Source organism: Oncorhynchus mykiss, unplaced genomic scaffold (genome assembly GCF_013265735.2).
Source record: "Oncorhynchus mykiss isolate Arlee unplaced genomic scaffold, USDA_OmykA_1.1 un_scaffold_186, whole genome shotgun sequence".
Taxonomy (NCBI): Eukaryota; Metazoa; Chordata; class Actinopteri; order Salmoniformes; family Salmonidae; genus Oncorhynchus; species Oncorhynchus mykiss.
This window is the reverse complement of record NW_023493673.1, coordinates 43,804-63,986: the sequence shown is the minus strand read 5'-3', so window position 1 is coordinate 63,986 and position 20,183 is coordinate 43,804. Positions and strand designations below refer to the sequence as shown.

General features: G+C 39.1%; 1 protein-coding gene across 1 annotated transcript; it reads right to left on the bottom strand.

The window, feature by feature from the left end:
* Window positions 1–2,501: 2,501 nt before the first annotated feature.
* On the bottom strand, window positions 2,502–19,377 carry LOC110516764 (G-protein coupled receptor 26-like). The gene is made up of 3 exons (XM_036972609.1): window positions 18,293–19,377; window positions 5,937–6,050; window positions 2,502–3,973 (listed from the first exon to the last, which is right to left on the bottom strand). The coding sequence occupies exons 1-3, from the start codon at window positions 18,958–18,960 to the stop codon at window positions 3,724–3,726; spliced, it is 1,032 nt and encodes a 343-aa protein (XP_036828504.1). The 5' UTR covers window positions 18,961–19,377; the 3' UTR covers window positions 2,502–3,723.
* Between the last annotated feature and the right edge of the window lie 806 nt (window positions 19,378–20,183).

Sequence of the window (20,183 nt, the reverse complement as noted above, 5' to 3'; positions counted from 1 at the left end):
ACATGTGTATGTGACAAATAAAATTTGATTTGATTTGATTTGACAAACACATAATTCCGACCGTATTTCCACTGCTGTGAGTACTCAAGAAGAGAAACATATTTATGGATTGATTATCATATTCCATAATAATGGCACCCATCACCCATCTTTCTAGCTGAAAGAGACACCCACACAAACACAAACACAAGGTTGAAGAGCTCTTCTCTTCTCTGTGGGTTGCAAGCCGAGGCTAGCCAAGCTCTGTCAATTATGTTACACTTGATCAAACAACCTGAGGGAAACCCAACAGTCTGACAGTCAGACAGCCAGCCAGCCAGTTAATTAGTAAGTCAGTCAACCAGTTAGATAGTCAGCCAGTCAGCCAGTCAGCATGTCAGTCAGATAGACAGTCACCAGTCAGTCAGTTAGTCAGACAGTCAGTCAGATAGACAGTCAGTCAGTCAGTCACAACAACAGCAATGTTAACGGTCTGAAGGCCAGATCCCCCATTAACATGAACATGGCTAGTGGGCCAGTTGAAGAATCAGTCTGAAGGCCAGATCCCCATTAACATGAACATGGCTAGTGGGCCAGTTGAAGAATCAGTCTGAAGGCCAGATCCCCCATTAACATGAACATGGCTAGTGGGCCAGTTGAAGAATCAGTCTGAAGGCCAGATCCCCCATTAACATGAACATGGCTAGTGGGCCAGCTGAAATATCAGTCTGACGGCCAGATCGGCCATTAAAACATGAACTTGGCTAGTGGGCCAGTTGAAGAATCAGTCTGAAGGCCAGATCCCCCATTAAAACATGAACTTGGCTAGTGGACCAGTTGAAGAATCAGTCTGAAGGCCAGATCCCCCCCATTAAAACATGAGCATGGCTAGTGGGCCAGTTGAAGAATCAGTCTGAAGGCCAGATCCTGCATTAACATGAACTTGGCTAGTGGGCCAGTTGAAGTATCAGTTTGAAGGCCAGATCCCAAATTAAAACATGAACTTGGCTAGTGGGCCAGTTGAAGAATCAGTCTGAAGGCCAGATCCCCCATTAAAACATGAACATGGCTAGTGGGCCAGTTGAAGAATCAGTCTGAAGGCCAGATCCCCCATTAAAATGAACATGTCTAGTAGGCCAGTTGAAGAATCAGTTTGAAGGCCAGATCCCCCATTTAAAGATGAACTTGGCTAGTGGGCCAGTTGAAGTATCAGTCTGAAGGCCAGATCCCCCATTAAAACATGAACTTGGCTAGTGGGCCAGTTGAAGAATCAGTCTGAAGGCCAGATCCCCCATTAACATGAACTTGGCTAGTGGGCCAGTTGAAGAATCAGTCTGAAGGCCAGATCCCCCATTAACATGAACATGGCTAGTGGGCCAGTTGAAGAATCCGTCTGAAGGCCAGATCCCCCATTAAAATGAACATGTCTAGTAGGCCAGTTGAAGAATCAGTCTGAAGACCAGATCCCCCATTAAAACATGAACTTGGCTAGTGGGCCAGTTGAAGAATCAGTCTGAAGGCCAGATCCCCCATTAACATGAACTTGGCTAGTGGGCCAGTTGAAGAATCAGTCTTAAGGCCAGATCCCCCATTAAAACATGAACTTGGCTAGTGGGCCAGTTGAAGAATCAGAGAATACATAGGGTTACATCCCAAATAGCACCATATCCCCTATTCAGTGCAATGCTTTTGACCAGGGCCCATAGCTGTACGTAGGGAATAGGGTACCTTTTGGGACATATTGATGCATATGAGAGCTACATAAACACTGCTTTTAAATACGACAGGGAAAGAACAGGTCTTTCTCCCTATCTAATCCTGTAAGGGTGTGCTCACAAGCGCTGATAGGAACATTTCACCTGAGATGAGAGCATTAGAAGTGTATTTTATCAAGAGTAAAATACCTGAGTCTATCTCCCAGGTAACAAGCCTCAATGTGTTTTAAATACCTGAGTCTATCTCCCAGGTAACAAGCCTCAATGTGTTTTAAATACCTGAGTCTATCTCCCAGGTAACAAGCCTCAATGTGTTTTAAATACCTGAGTCTATCTCCCAGGTAACAAGCCTCAATGTGTTTTAAATACCTGAGTCTATCTCCCAGGTAACAAGCCTCAATGTGTTTTAAATACCTGAGTCTATCTCCCAGGTAACAAGCCTCAATGTGTTTTAAATACCTGAGTCTATCTCCCAGGTAACAAGCCTCAATGTGTTTTAAATACCTGAGCCTATCGCCCAGGTAACAAGCCTCAATGTGTTTTAAATACCTGAGTCTATCTCCCAGGTAACAAGCCTCAATGTGTTTTCCTAATATGTCGTCATCACAGTAATAATCAGTTGTATCCTCTCCTTTAGGTGCCATGTTATGTGCTACCTTTCAACACCACAACACTTACTGAGGTACTCCCTTCATACAAAGCTACTTGGCCCCTCAGGGCCACCGTACCCCCCCCCCCCCCCCCCCCCCAACTCAGCACACATACTAAAACATACTGTACAACTATTAGTACCTTCCATGTCTTTATGTAACGTTACTCCTACACACTTAGGGGGGAAAAAGGTGATATCAAGAACCCAAAGGGGTTGTTCGGCTGTCCCCATTGGACAACCCTTTGGAGAACTCGTTTTGGTTGCAGGTGTGACCCCTGTTCCACAGAGGGTTTAACACGGAACACAAAAGAGTTCTTCTCGGAACCAAAAAGGGGTTCTCCTACGGGGACAGCCGTTTAACCCTTGTTGGAGTGTTGTGGTATAGATACATTTGTCAAGTCCATCTTCTTCACAACAACACGTTCATGCTACGGCCGTATCGGTCGCTGTGTGACGTGATTAGGTTGGATAACCACAGAAATACACTGAATCGTATCCCAGAAATCCTTGCCTCTATTCTTCCTGTGTTCTTGTTATGTGGCTTGTAACTTTATATTCTCATATAGAGTATTAGACAATAACAGTAGCACATACATCAGACTGAACATAGAGTATCAACCCTTAGACAGTAACACAACCCCCGGCCTCAGTCTGGACATAGAGTATCAACCCTTAGACAATAACACAACCCCCAGCCTCAGTCTGGACATAGAGTATCAACCCTTAGACAATAACACAACCCCCTTCCTCAGTCTGAACATAGAGTATCAACCCTTAGACAGTAACACAACCCCCGGCCTCAGTCTGGACATAGAGTATCAACCCTTAGACAGTAACAAACCCCCTTCCTCAGTCTGAACATAGAGTATCAACCCTTAGACAGTAACAAACCCCCTTCCTCAGTCTGAACATAGAGTATCAACCCTTAGACAGTAACACAACCCCCGGCCTCAGTCTGGACATAGAGTATCAACCCTTAGACAATAACACAACCCCCAGCCTCAGTCTGGACATAGAGTATCAACTCTTAGACAATAACACAACCCCCTTCCTCAGTCTGAACATAGAGTATCAACCCTTAGACAGTAACACAACCCCCGGCCTCAGTCTGGACATAGAGTATCAACCCTTAGACAATAACACAACCCCCAGCCTCAGTCTGGACATAGAGTATCAACCCTTAGACAATAACACAACCCCCGGCCTCAGTCTGGACATAGAGTATCAACCCTTAGACAATAACACAACCCCCGGCCTCAGTCTGGACATAGAGTATCAACCCTTAGACAATAACACAACCCTTAGACAATAACACAACCCCCGGCCTCAGTCTGGACATAGAGTATCAACCCTTAGACAGTAACACAACCCCCGGCCTCAGTTTGTTGCAGTCTGGACTGTGTTGTTCCTCCCCCTAGTCTCATGGTTGTCGTGGTGACCTGGTCCAGATGCATTCATAGAGCTGGGCGTCAGCAGCCTGTTTATGATGTCACCACACGTCTTCTTGTACTGGTTACGGAGCAGGGAGTAGACGAAGGGGTCGCAGGCCGCCTTGCTGTAGGCCAGGCACTTGGAGACCACTCCCCAACGGTGGTCGATAGGCACGGACGGAAATAACTCCACAATCCTATACAGGATCGGGAAAGAGGGATGAGAGAGAGATAAAGGGAGAGAGTGTAGGAGAGGGAGAGAGTGTAGGGGAGGGAGAGAGGGGAGGAGAGGGAGAGAAGGGAGGAGAAGGAGAGAGAGGAGGAGAGGGAGAGAAGGGAGGAGAGGGAAGGAGAGGGAGAGAGTGTAGGAGAGGGAGAGAGTGTAGGGGAGGGAGAGAGGGGAGGAGAGGGAGAGAGGGGAGGAGAGGGAGAGAAGGGAGGAGAGGGAGAAAAGGGAGGAGAGAGAGAGAGAGGAGGAGAGGGAGAGAGGGGAGGAGAGGGAGAGAGGGGAGGAGAGGGAGAGAAGGGAGGAGAAGGAGAGAGAGGAGGAGAGGGAAGGAGAGGGAGAGAGGGGAGGAGAAGAGGAGAGGGAGAGAGGGGAGGAGAGGGGGAGAGGGAGAGGGGAGGAGAGGGGGAGAGAGGGGAGGAGAGGGAGAGAGGGGAGGAGAGGGGGAGAGGGAGAGGGGGAGAGGGAGAGAGTGTAGGAGAGGGAGAGAGTGTAGGAGAGGGAGAGAGTGTAGGGGAGGGAGAGAGGGGAGGAGAGGGAGAGAGGGGAGGAGAGGGAGAGAGGGGAGGACAGGGAGAGAAGGGAGGAGAGGGAGAGAAGGGAGGAGAGGGAGAGAGAGGAGGAGAGAGAGAGAGGGGAGGAGAGGGAGCGAGGGGAGGAGAGGGAGAGAAGGGAGGAGAAGGAGAGAGAGGAGGAGAGGGAGAGAAGGGAGGAGAGGGAAGGAGAGGGAGAGAGGGGAGGAGAGGGAGAGAGAGGAGGAGAGGGAGAGAGGGGAGGAGAGGGGGAGAGAGGGGAGGAGAGGGAGAGAGGGGAGGAGAGGGGGAGAGGGAGAGGGAGAGGGGGAGAGGGAGAGGGGGAGAGGGAGAGGGGGAGAGGGATGTCTTAGATATCTCTCTATCTATGGATGTCAAAGTGCAACATTCTAATTGTCATCCCACAACTACAGAAGAGGTCAGAGTTCAGACATTTAGTTATGCTGTTTGTTACATAATACGTATTATTCAGTTCATGATAATGTACTTACAGGGCAGGTAAAGATTCATTATTAAAAGACTTAGGGCTTGGTTAATTCCATAACGCAAAAGATCTGTATTGTAGCACGGTTGAAATGTACAGGACATTTCTGTAGAAGGCTTAAACTTCTGGCGCTACGGATTGAATCGAGGTCTTTGAATCGAGCACTTAGATATGTATCTTCCATTTGAAGATGCCTGGGTATATTGTGCCCTTCTGTTGTCCTGAAAGTCAACAGCACAGTAAGTTACCAACAACACAGCAGGGACACGTTACTGTAGACCGAATTAACGTACAATATCAAATGTGGCTGGCTGTCAAAAGTACACCAAAACAAATTATTCAGTTGATTTATGAGCCTGTCTTCCAACCACCCTGAGAAATCATTTCCTCATTTTCCATCACAAACACTTCCAGCACAGCAGAATTCTCTGAACAGAAACACTTCCACTTGTTATTATGGCTGGCTGGTGGTATAGATCCTGTTGATCCTTGTTATTATGGCTGGCTTCCTGCTAGGTGGTATAGGTCCTGTTGATCCTTGTTAATATGGCTGGCTTCCTGCTAGGTGGTATAGGTCCTGTTGATCCTTGTTATCATGGCTGGCAGGTGGTATAGCTCCTGTTGATCCTTGTTAATATGGCTGGCTTCCTGCCAGGTGGTATAGGTCCTGTTGATCCTTGTTATCATGGCTGGCAGGTGGTATAGCTCCTGTTGATCCTTGTTAATATGGCTGGCTTCCTGCTAGGTGATATTGGTCCTGTTGAACCTGGTTATTATTACCATCTACTGTACTCTTGTAAAGAGACACTGTCAGGGACATGCCATCTAATATACTCTTGTAAAGATATCAGGGTCATCTCATCTAATGTTGCTTGTAAAGATATCTCTATCTCTTCCCCTCCCCCCTTTCTACCTACCTGGTGATGACGTAGGGAGCAAAGCAGACCATGAACGTGCCGATGAAGGTACTGATCTTCCTGGTTGCTCTCTGTCTCCTCCTCTTCTGCTCCTCCAGACAACGCTCTCGAACACTGATCAGGGAAATATGTGGTTTCACATTATTTGACACACGTCTTCATGACGTGAACGTGATTATGTTGTTAGACCTAAAATCAGGTTTCACAAGGTGTCATTAGGTGTCATGAGGTGTCATGAGGTGTTATGAGGTGTCATGAGGTGTTATGAGGTGCCATGAGGTGCCATGAGGTGCCATGAGGTGTCATGGGGTGTCATGAGGTGTCATGAGGTGTCATGTGGTGCCATGAGGTGTCATTATGTGTCATTAGGTTTCATTAGGTGCCATGAGGTTTCATGAGGTGTCATTGTTTCATGAGGTGCCATGAGGTGCCATGAGGTGCCATGAAGTGCCATTAGGTGTGCTGAAGTGACATGAGGTGTCATTAGGTGTCATTAGGTGTCATTAGGTGTCATTATGTTTCATTAGGTGCCAATGGGTGTCATGAGGTGCCATGAGGTGCCATGAGGTGCCAATAGGTGCCATGAGGTGCCAATAGGTGCCATGAGGTGCCATTAGGTGTCATTAGGTGCCATGAGGTGCCATGAGGTGTCATTAGGTGTCATTAGGTGTGCTGAAGTGACATGAGGTGCCACGAGGTGCCATGAGGTGCCATGAGGTGTCATGGGGTGTTATGAGGTGTCATGGGGTGTTATGAGGTGTCATGAGGTGCGATGAGGTGTCATTAGGTGTCATGAGGTGTCGTGAGGTGCCATGAGGTGCCATGAGGTGTCATGAGGTGTCATGGGGTGTTATGAGGTGTCATGAGGTGCGATGAGGTGTCATGAGGTGCCATGAGGTTCCATGAGGTGCCATGGGGTGCCATGGGGTGCCATGAGGTGCCATGAGGTGCCATGAGGTGCCATAAGGTGTCATTAGGTGTCATTAGGTGTCATTGGTTGCCAATGGGTGTCATGAGGTGCCATGAGGTGCCATGAGGTGTCATGAGGTGTCATTAGGTGTCATTAGGTGCCATGAGGTGTCATTAGGTTTCATTAGGTGTCATTAGGTGTCATTGGTTGCCAATGGGTGCCATGAGGTGCCATGAGGTGCCATGAGGTGCCATGAGGTGTCATGAAGTGCCATGAAGTGCCATGAGGTGCCATGAGGTGCCATTGGTTGTCATGAGGTGCCATGAGGTGCCATGAGGTGCCATTGGTTGTCATGAGGTGCCATGAGGTGCCATTAGTTGTCATGAGGTGCCATTGGTTGTCATGAGGTGCCATGAGGTGCCATTAAATGACATGAGTTGTTATTATGTGTCATTAGGTGTGCTTAGGTGTGCTGTAATAACACGAGGTGTCATTAGGTGTGCTGAAGTGACATGAGGTGTCATTAGGTGTCAGTAGTTGTCATTAGGTGCCTTGAGGTGTCATTAGTTGTCATGAGGTGCCATGAGGTGCCATTAAATGACATGAGTTGTCATTATGTGTCATTAGGTGTGCTTAGGTGTGCTGCAATGACACGAGGTGCCATGAGGTGTCATTATGTGTCATTATGTGTCATTAGGTGTCATTAGTTGTCATTAGGTGCCTTGAGGTGTCATTAGTTGTCATGAGGTGCCTTGAGGTGCCATTAAATGACATGAGGTGTCATTATGTGTCATTAGTTGTCATGAGGTGCCATGAGGTGCCATTAAATGACATGAGTTGTCGTTATGTGTCATTAGGTGTGCTGTAATGACACGAGGTGTCATTAGGTGTGCTGAAGTGACATGAGGTGTCATTAGGTGTCCGTATGTGTCATTACGTGCCAGGAGGTGCCATTAGGTGTCTGTTTATCTGTCAGCCATAGAGATTGAGGACGACAGTGTGTATGTGTGCATGTGTGTGCATATGCATGTGCACATGGCAGTCGTAGACAGCAATATTGTCATAATCATGTTATGACACTAGAGTGGTTAAAGACACGTGTGTTTGACATGATTACGTGACGTGTGTGTGTGTGGTCTGGTGTGTGATGATGATGGTTATATAATTTTAACCATATCAGACTGTTTTATCCAGAAAAACAGACAAAGAGTCTGTCTATTATGCCACAGTAAATTACCATGTAATAGGATACCCCTCCCACTCAGTAAAACACTGGTTTTATCCTATTCTAACCAGGAAACAGACTGCATCCCAAATGCCAACTCCATTCCCTATTTAGTGCACTACTTTCAACCAGGGCTCTGATCTAAAGTGGTGCACTATAGAGGGAACAAGGTGCCATTTGGGATGCGTACAGAGCTGAAACAGTCTGTAGTTACTACATGTATATATAACCATTAACTATCTGGAGTTACTACATGTATATATAACCATTAACTATCTGGAGTTACTACATGTATATATAACCATTAACTATCTGGAGTTACTACATGTATATATAACCATTAACTATCTGGAGTTACTACGTGTATATATAACCATTAACTATCTGGAGTTACTACATGTATATATAACCACTAACTATCTGGAGTTACTACATGTATATATAACCATTAACTATCTGGAGTTACTACGTGTATATATAACCATTAACTATCTGGAGTTACTACATGTATATATAACCACTAACTATCTGGAGTTACTACATGTAGAACAGATATAACCATTAACTATCTGGAGTTACTACGTGTATATATAACCATTAACTATCTGGAGTTACTACATGTATATATAACCATTAACTATCTGGAGTTACTACATGTATATATAACCATTAACTATCTGGGGTTACTACATGTATATATAACCATTAAATATCTGGAGTTACTACATGTATATATAACCATTAACTATCTGGAGTTACTACATGTATATATAACCATTAACTATCTGGAGTTACTACATGTATATATAACCATTAACTATCTGGGGTTACTACATGTATATATAACCATTAACTATCTGGAGTTACTACATGTATATATAACCATTAACTATCTGGAGTTACTACATGTATATATAACCATTAACTATCTGGAGTTACTACATGTATATATAACCATTAACTATCTGGGGTTACTACATGTATATATAACCATTAACTATCTGTAGTTACTACATGTATATATAACCATTAACTATCTGGAGTTACTACGTGTATATATAACCATTAACTATCTGGAGTTACTACATGTAGAACAGATATAACCATTAACTATCTGGAGTTACTACAAGTATATATAACCATTAACTATCTGGAGTTACTACATGTATATATAACCATTAACTATCTGGAGTTACTACATGTATATATAACCATTAACTATCTGGAGTTACTACATGTAGAACAGATATAACCATTAACTATCTGGAGTTACTACATGTATATATAACCATTAACTATCTGGAGTTACTACATGTATATAGAACCATTAACTATCTGGAGTTACTACATGTATATATAACCATTAACTATCTGGAGTTACTACATGTAGAACAGATATAACCATTAACTATCTGGAGTTACTACATGTAGAACAGATATAACCATTAACTATCTGGAGTTACTACATGTAGAACAGATATAACCATTAACTATCTGGAGTTACTACATGTAGAACAGATATAACCATTAACTATCTGGAGTTACTACATGTAGAACAGATATAACCATTAACTATCTGGAGTTACTACATGTAGAACAGATATAACCATTAACTATCTGGAGTTACTACATGTATATATAACCATTAACTATCTGGAGTTACTACATGTATATATAACCATTAACTATCTGGAGTTACTACATGTATATATAACCATTAACTAGCTGGAGTTACTACATGTAGAACAGATATAACCATTAACTATCTGGAGTTACTACATGTAGAACAGATATAACCATTAACTATCTGGAGTTACTACATGTAGAACAGATATAACCATTAACTATCTGGAGTTACTACATGTAGAACAGATATAACCATTAACTATCTGGGGTTAATTCATGTATATATAACCATTAACTATCTGGAGTTACTACATGTAGAACAGATATAACCATTAACTATCTGGAGTTACTACAAGTATATATAACCATTAACTATCTGGAGTTACTACATGTAGAACAGATATAACCATTAACTATCTGGGGTTAATTCATGTATATATAACCATTAACTATCTGGAGTTACTACATGTAGAACAGATATAACCATTAACTATCTGGAGTTACTACATGTAGAATAGATATAACCATTAACTATCTGGAGTTACTACATGTATATATAACCATTAACTATCTGGAGTTACTACATGTATATATAACCATTAACTATCTGGATTTACTACATGTATATATAACCATTAACTATCTGGAGTTACTACATGTAGAACAGATATAACCATTAACTATCTGGAGTTACTACATGTATATATAACCATTAACTATCTGGAGTTACTACATGTAGAACAGATATAACCATTAACTATCTGGAGTTACTACATGTAGAACAGATATAACCATTAACTATCTGGAGTTACTACATGTATATATAACCATAAACTATCTGGAGTTACTACATGTATATATAACCATTAACTATCTGGAGTTACTACATGTAGAACAGATATAACCATTAACTATCTGGAGTTACTACATGTATATATAACCATTAACTATCTGGAGTTACTACATGTATATATAACCATTAACTATCTGGAGTTACTACATGTAGAACAGATATAACCATTAACTATCTGGAGTTACTACATGTATATATAACCATTAACTATCTGGAGTTACTACATGTATATATAACCATTAACTATCTGGAGTTACTACATGTAGAACAGATATAACCATTAACTATCTGGAGTTACTACATGTATATATAACCATTAACTATCTGGAGTTACTACATGTATATATAACCATTAACTATCTGGAGTTACTACATGTATATATAACCATTAACTATCTGGAGTTACTACATGTAGAACAGATATAACCATTAACTATCTGGAGTTACTACATGTATATATAACCATTAACTATCTGGAGTTACTACATGTAGAACAGATATAAACATTAACTATCTGGGGTTACTACATGTGTATATAACCATTAACTATCTGGAGTTACTACATGTATATATAACCATTAACTATCTGGAGTTACTACATGTAGAACAGATATAACCATTAACTATCTGGAGTTACTACATGTAGAACAGATATAACCATTATCTATCTGGAGTTACTACATGTATATATAACCATTAACTATCTGGAGTTACTACATGTATATATAACCATTAACTATCTGGGGTTACTACATGTAGAACAGATATAACCATTAACTATCTGGGGTTACTACATGTATATATAACCACTAACTATCTGGAGTTACTACATGTAGAACAGATATAACCATTAACTATCTGGAGTTACTACATGTATATATAACCATTAACTATCTGGAGTTACTACATGTAGAACAGATATAACCATTAACTATCTGGAGTTACTACATGTATATATAACCATTAACTATCTGGAGTTACTACATGTATATATAACCATTAACTATCTGGAGTTACTATATGTATATATAACCATTAACTATCTGGAGTTACTACATGTAGAACAGATATAACCATTAACTATCTGGAGTTACTACATGTAGAACAGATATAACCATTAACTATCTGGAGTTACTACATGTATATATAACCATTAACTATCTGGAGTTACTACATGTATATATAACCATTAACTATCTGGGGTTACTACATGTAGAACAGATATAACCATTAACTATCTGGAGTTACTACATGTAGAACAGATATAACCATTAACTATCTGGGGTTACTACATGTATATATAACCATTAACTATCTGGAGTTACTACATGTAGAACAGATATAACCATTAACTATCTGGAGTTACTACATGTATATATAACCACTAACTATCTGGGGTTACTACATGTAGAACAGATATAACCATTAACTATCTGGAGTTACTACATGTATATATAACCATTAACTATCTGGGGTTACTACATGTAGAACAGATATAACCATTAACTATCTGGAGTTACTACATGTATATATAACCATTAACTATCTGGGGTTACTACATGTAGAACAGATATAACCATTAACTATCTGGAGTTACTACATGTAGATATAACCATTAACTATCTGGAGTTACTACATGTAGAACAGATATAACCATTAACTATCTGGAGTTACTACATGTATATATAACCATTAACTATCTGGAGTTACTACATGTATATATAACCATTAACTATCTGGAGTTACTACATGTATATATAACCATTAACTATCTGGAGTTACTACATGTAGAACAGATATAACCATTAACTATCTGGAGTTACTACATGTAGATACAACCATTAACTATCTGGAGTTACTACATGTATATATAACCATTAACTATCTGGAGTTACTACATGTAGAACAGATATAACCATTAACTATCTGGAGTTACTACATGTAGAACAGATATAACCACTAACTATCTGGAGTTACTACATGTATATATAACCATTAACTATCTGGAGTTAATTCATGTAGAACAGATATAACCATTAACTATCTGGAGTTACTACATGTAGAACAGATATAACCATTAACTATCTGGAGTTACTACATGTATATATAACCATTAACTATCTGGAGTTACTACATGTAGAACAGATATAACCATTAACTATCTGGAGTTACTACATGTATATATAACCATTAACTATCTGGAGTTACTACATGTAGAACAGATATAACCATTAACTATCTGGAGTTACTACATGTAGAACAGATATAACCATTAACTATCTGGAGTTACTACATGTATATATAACCATTAACTATCTGGAGTTACTACATGTAGAACAGATATAACCATTAACTATCTGGAGTTACTACATGTATATATAACCATTAACTATCTGGAGTTATTACATGTATATATAACCATTAACTATCTGGGGTTACTACATGTATTTATAACCATTAACTATCTGGAGTTAATTCATGTAGAACAGATATAACCATTAACTATCTGGAGTTACTACATGTATATATAACCATTAACTATCTGGAGTTACTACATGTAGAACAGATATAACCATTAACTATCTGGGGTTACTACATGTAGAACAGATATAACCATTAACTATCTGGAGTTACTACATGTATATATAACCATTAACTATCTGGGGTTACTACATGTAGAACAGATATAACCATTAACTATCTGGAGTTACTACATGTAGATATAACCATTAACTATCTGGAGTTACTACATGTAGAACAGATATAACCATTAACTATCTGGAGTTACTACATGTATATATAACCATTAACTATCTGGAGTTACTACATGTATATATAACCATTAACTATCTGGAGTTACTACATGTATATATAACCATTAACTATCTGGAGTTACTACATGTAGAACAGATATAACCATTAACTATCTGGAGTTACTACATGTAGATACAACCATTAACTATCTGGAGTTACTACATGTATATATAACCATTAACTATCTGGAGTTACTACATGTAGAACAGATATAACCATTAACTATCTGGAGTTACTACATGTAGAACAGATATAACCACTAACTATCTGGAGTTACTACATGTATATATAACCATTAACTATCTGGAGTTATTACATGTATATATAACCATTAACTATCTGGGGTTACTACATGTATTTATAACCATTAACTATCTGGAGTTAATTCATGTAGAACAGATATAACCATTAACTATCTGGAGTTACTACATGTATATATAACCATTAACTATCTGGAGTTACTACATGTAGAACAGATATAACCATTAACTATCTGGGGTTACTACATGTAGAACAGATATAACCATTAACTATCTGGAGTTACTACATGTATATATAACCATTAACTATCTGGGGTTACTACATGTAGAACAGATATAACCATTAACTATCTGGAGTTACTACATGTAGATATAACCATTAACTATCTGGAGTTACTACATGTAGAACAGATATAACCATTAACTATCTGGAGTTACTACATGTATATATAACCATTAACTATCTGGAGTTACTACATGTATATATAACCATTAACTATCTGGAGTTACTACATGTATATATAACCATTAACTATCTGGAGTTACTACATGTAGTACAGATATAACCATTAACTATCTGGAGTTACTACATGTAGATACAACCATTAACTATCTGGAGTTACTACATGTATATATAACCATTAACTATCTGGAGTTACTACATGTAGAACAGATATAACCATTAACTATCTGGAGTTACTACATGTAGAACAGATATAACCACTAACTATCTGGAGTTACTACATGTATATATAACCATTAACTATCTGGAGTTAATTCATGTAGAACAGATATAACCATTAACTATCTGGAGTTACTACATGTAGAACAGATATAACCATTAACTATCTGGAGTTACTACATGTATATATAACCATTAACTATCTGGAGTTACTACATGTAGAACAGATATAACCATTAACTATCTGGAGTTACTACATGTATATATAACCATTAACTATCTGGAGTTACTACATGTAGAACAGATATAACCATTAACTATCTGGAGTTACTACATGTAGAACAGATATAACCATTAACTATCTGGAGTTACTACATGTATATATAACCATTAACTATCTGGAGTTACTACATGTAGAACAGATATAACCATTAACTATCTGGAGTTACTACATGTATATATAACCATTAACTATCTGGAGTTATTACATGTATATATAACCATTAACTATCTGGGGTTACTACATGTATTTATAACCATTAACTATCTGGAGTTAATTCATGTAGAACAGATATAACCATTAACTATCTGGAGTTACTACATGTATATATAACCATTAACTATCTGGAGTTACTACATGTAGAACAGATATAACCATTAACTATCTGGGGTTACTACATGTATATATAACCATTAACTATCTGGGGTTACTACATGTATATATAACCATTAACTATCTGGAGTTACTACATGTATATATAACCATTAACTATCTGGAGTTACTACATGTAGAACAGATATAACCATTAACTATCTGGAGTTACTACATGTATATATAACCATTAACTATCTGGAGTTACTACATGTAGAACAGATATAACCATTAACTATCTGGAGTTACTACATGTAGATATAACCATTAACTATCTGGAGTTACTACATGTAGAACAGATATAACCATTAACTATCTGGAGTTACTACATGTATATATAACCATTAACTATCTGGAGTTACTACATGTAGAACAGATATAACCATTAACTATCTGGAGTTACTACATGTATATATAACCATTAACTATCTGGAGTTACTACATGTATATATAACCATTAACTATCTGGAGTTACTACATGTAGAACAGATATAACCATTAACTATCTGGAGTTACTACATGTATATATAACCATTAACTATCTGGAGTTACTACATGTATATATAACCATTAACTATCTGGAGTTACTACATGTAGAACAGATATAACCGTTAACTATCTGGAGTTACTACATGTGTATATAACCATTAACTATCTGGAGTTACTACATGTATATATAACCATTAACTATCTGGAGTTACTACATGTAGAACAGATATAAACATTAACTATCTGGAGTTACTACATGTATATATAACCATTAACTATCTGGAGTTACTACATGTATATATAACCATTAACTATCTGGAGTTACTACATGTAGAACAGATATAACCATTAACTATCTGGAGTTACTACATGTAGAACAGATATAACCATTAACTATCTGGAGTTACTACATGTATATATAACCATTAACTATCTGGAGTTACTACATGTATATATAACCATTAACTATCTGGAGTTACTACATGTAGAACAGATATAACCATTAACTATCTGGAGTTACTACATGTATATATAACCATTAACTATCTGGAGTTACTACATGTATATATAACCATTAACTATCTGGAGTTACTACATGTAGAACAGATATAACCATTAACTATCTGGAGTTATTACATGTATATATAACCATTAACTATCTGGAGTTACTACATGTATATATAACCATTAACTATCTGGAGTTACTACATGTATATATAACCATTAACTATCTGGAGTTACTACATGTATATATAACCATGAACTATCTGGAGTTACTACATGTAGAACAGATATAACCATTAACTATCTGGAGTTACTACATGTATATATAACCATTAACTATCTGGAGTTACTACATGTAGAACAGATATAACCATTAACTATCTGGAGTTACTACATGTATATATAACCATTAACTATCTGGAGTTTCTACATGTATATATAACCATTAACTATCTGGAGTTACTATCTGGGGTTACTACATGTATATATAACCATTAACTATCTGGAGTTACTATCTGGAGTTACTACATGTATATATAACCATTAACTATCTGGAGTTATTACATGTATATATAACCATTAACTATCTGGAGTTACTACATGTATATATAACCATTAACTATCTGGAGTTACTACATGTATATATAACCATTAACTATCTGGAGTTACTACATGTATATATAACCAATAACTATCTGGAGTTACTATATGTATATATAACCATTAACTATCTGGAGTTACTACATGTAGAACAGATATAACCATTAACTATCTGGGGTTACTACATGTAGAACAGACTATATATTGAACACAATAGAAGAGAACGCAGTAAAACATAATGGATTAGAACACAATAGAATAGAACACAACAGAATATAACACAATAGAATAGAACACAACAGAATAGAACACAATAGAACACAATAGAATAGAACACACCAGAATTGAACACAATAGAATAGAGCACAGTAGAAAATAACACAATAGAATAGACTCAACAGAACACAACACAATAGAACACAATAGACCACAGTAGAACACAACACAATAGAACACAATGGAATAGAACGCAATAGAACACAACAGAAAATAACGCAATTGAACACAACACAACACCATTTAACACAATAGAACACAACACAATATAATAGAACACAACACCATATAACACAATAGATATAACTCCATAGAACACAACAACATAGAACACAACAGTAGAGAACACAACAGTAGAGAACACAACACAATAGAACACAACACAATAGAACACAACACAATAGAACACAACACAATATAACACAACGCAATAGAACACAACAGAATAGAACACAACACAATAGAACACAACAGAATAGAACACAACACAATATAACACAACACAATAGAACACAACACAATAGAACACAACACAATAGAACACAACAGAATAGAACACAACAGAATAGAACACAACATAATAGAACACAACACAATAGAACACAACAGAATAGAACACAACAGTAGAGAACACAACACAATAGAACACAACAGAATAGAACACAACAGAATAGAACACAACACAATAGAACACAACACAATATAACACAACAGAATAGAACACAACACAATAGAACACAACACAATAGAACACAACAGAATAGAACACAACACAATAGAACACAACACAATATAACACAACACAATAGAACACAACACAATAGAACACAACAGAATATAACACAACAGAATAGAACACAACATAATAGAACACAACACAATAGAACACAACACAATAGAACACAACACAATAGAACACAACAGATCATAATAGAATAAAGAAATGTCCCATGATGCATTGTTCTGGTTTCAACATGAATTCAAAACAATAGTGAGTTGGAGTAAGGTGAGTTGGAGTAAGGTCAGTTGGAGTAAGGTCAGTTGGAGTAAGGTCAGTTGGAGTAAGGTCAGTTGGAGTAAGGTCAGTTGGAGTAAGGTCAGTTGGAGTAAGGTGAGTTGGAGTAAGGTCAGTTGGAGTAAGGTGAGTTGGAGTAAGGTCAGTTGGAGTAAGGTCAGTTGGAGTAAGGTCAGTTGGAGTAAGGTGAGTTGGAGTAAGGTGAGTTGGAGTAAGGTCAGTTGGAGTAAGGTGAGTTGGAGTAAGGTCAGTTGGAGTAAGGTCAGTTGGAGTAAGGTCAGTTGGAGTAAGGTGAGTTGGAGTAAGGTGAGTTGGAGTAAGGTCAGTTGGAGTAAGGTCAGTTGGAGTAAGGTCAGTTGGAGTAAAGTGAGTTGGAGTAAGGTGAGTTGGAGTAAGGTGAGTTGGAGTAAGGTGCACAGAGAGAAATGCAACTCAAAGACCTCCTCTTACCTTGGGTGAATATCCACAAGCAGCACTAAAGTTTGCATTGTGATAACGTCTATCCGTTTACAGTGGAACCTTGCCACCTTCAGCACTTTCAGGTATGTGACACACAGGACTAGAAAGGACAGCAGAAAGGTGAGGGAGTGAAACACCACAGTAAAGACAGCAAATGGAGTCTGACTGTTCTCCGTCACGTCGGAGAGCGTGCACGACGCGTAAAGCGGACGGTATCCCACCCACGAGAGGCAAGCAGCCGCCGTCGAAAAAGACATAGAATGTATCCACGTGTATCCGAGCACGAGAGCGGCATCTCTACGTCGTATTCTAGAGTGGTACCTCAACGGGAACACGACAGCGATCCACCTGTCGATGCTCAGAGCGGCCATGCTCAACATCGAATTAGTGGTTAAGAACGTCTCCGAGAAGCCGACCAACTGACAGAAAGCGTCACTACCGGGCTGACCCTTGTTGACGAAACCCACCAGAGTTAGAGGCATGTTGGAAACGGTCAGCAACAAGTTACAAAAAGTGAGGTTGAGGGTGAACACACAGGGCACTTGCTTCCTGATCTGTGGGTTGTACAGAAAGCAGATCAGCACCACGGCGTTGGACAGCAACGACACTACGATAATGACTAGCATCAAGACGGAGAGAAGCACCTCCACAGTGGCCATGGTGTGTGTCCCGGTCACTTATTATAAATCTGCTTTTTGGTAATGATTGTGTCCAGATCCAGCCACCGTATGTGGTTATGGAATAAAGGCATGGTGTTAGCTGGAAGACTCACCCCATAACCACATCCAGACCATTCCCTGGTTATATCCCTCTCCTGTGGAGCGCAACCGTGTCTCTCCTCTGCCTCGTTGTCCTCAGACTTCTACTGCAGGAACCAGCAGAGGGGATGGTGAAGTCCATCAAGTTAGGAGGATTCCAAACATAATGAGAGAGGCAGAGAGAGAGAGGCAAGTAAACTCCCCCGTTTACGACTAAGTGCAAAGAAACGCCAGCTGTCAGGCGCTGTGCCAATATGCCCGTGTCTCTGCAGTGGTGTTATCTTCTGTGACGCTGCTCTCTCAAGACAGCTCCTCTCTGTCTCTCTCTCTCTCTCTCTCTCTCTCTCTCTCTCTCTCTCTCTCTCTCTCTCTCTCTCTTTCTCTCTTTCTCTCTCTCTCTCTCTCTCTCTCTCTCTCTCTGTATCTCTCTCGCTCGCTCTCTCTCTTCAGAATAGACTGAGTGGGAGGTAGATCTCCTCTCTCTCTCTCTCCAGAATAGACTGAGTGGGAGGTAGATCTCCTCTCTCTCTCTCTTCAGAATAGACTGAGTGAGAGGTAGATCTCCTCTCTCTCTCTCTCTTCAGAATAGACTGAGCGGGAGGTAGATCTCCTCTCTCTCTCTCTTCAGAATAGACTGAGTGGGAGGTAGATCTCCTCTCTCTCTCTTCAGAATAGACTGAGTGGGAGGTAGATCTCTCTCTCAATTCAATTCAATTCAAGGGCTTTATTGGCATGGGAAACATGTGTTAACATTGCCAAAGCAAGTGAGGTAGACAACATACAAAGTGAAAATATAAAGTGAAAAACAACAAAAATTAACAGTAAACATTACACATACAGAGGTTTCAAAACAGTAAAGACATTACAAATGTCATATTATATATATATATACAGTGTTTTAACAATGTACAAATGGTTAAAGGACACAAGATAAAATAAATAAGCATAAATATGGGTTGTATTTACAATGGTGTGTGTTCTTCACTGGTTGCCCTTTTCTCGTGGCAAAAGGTCACACATCTTGCTGCTGTGATGGCACACTGTGGAATTTCACCCAGTAGATATGGGAGTTTTTCAAATTTGGATTTGTTTTCGAATTCTTTGTGGATCTGTGTAATCTGAGG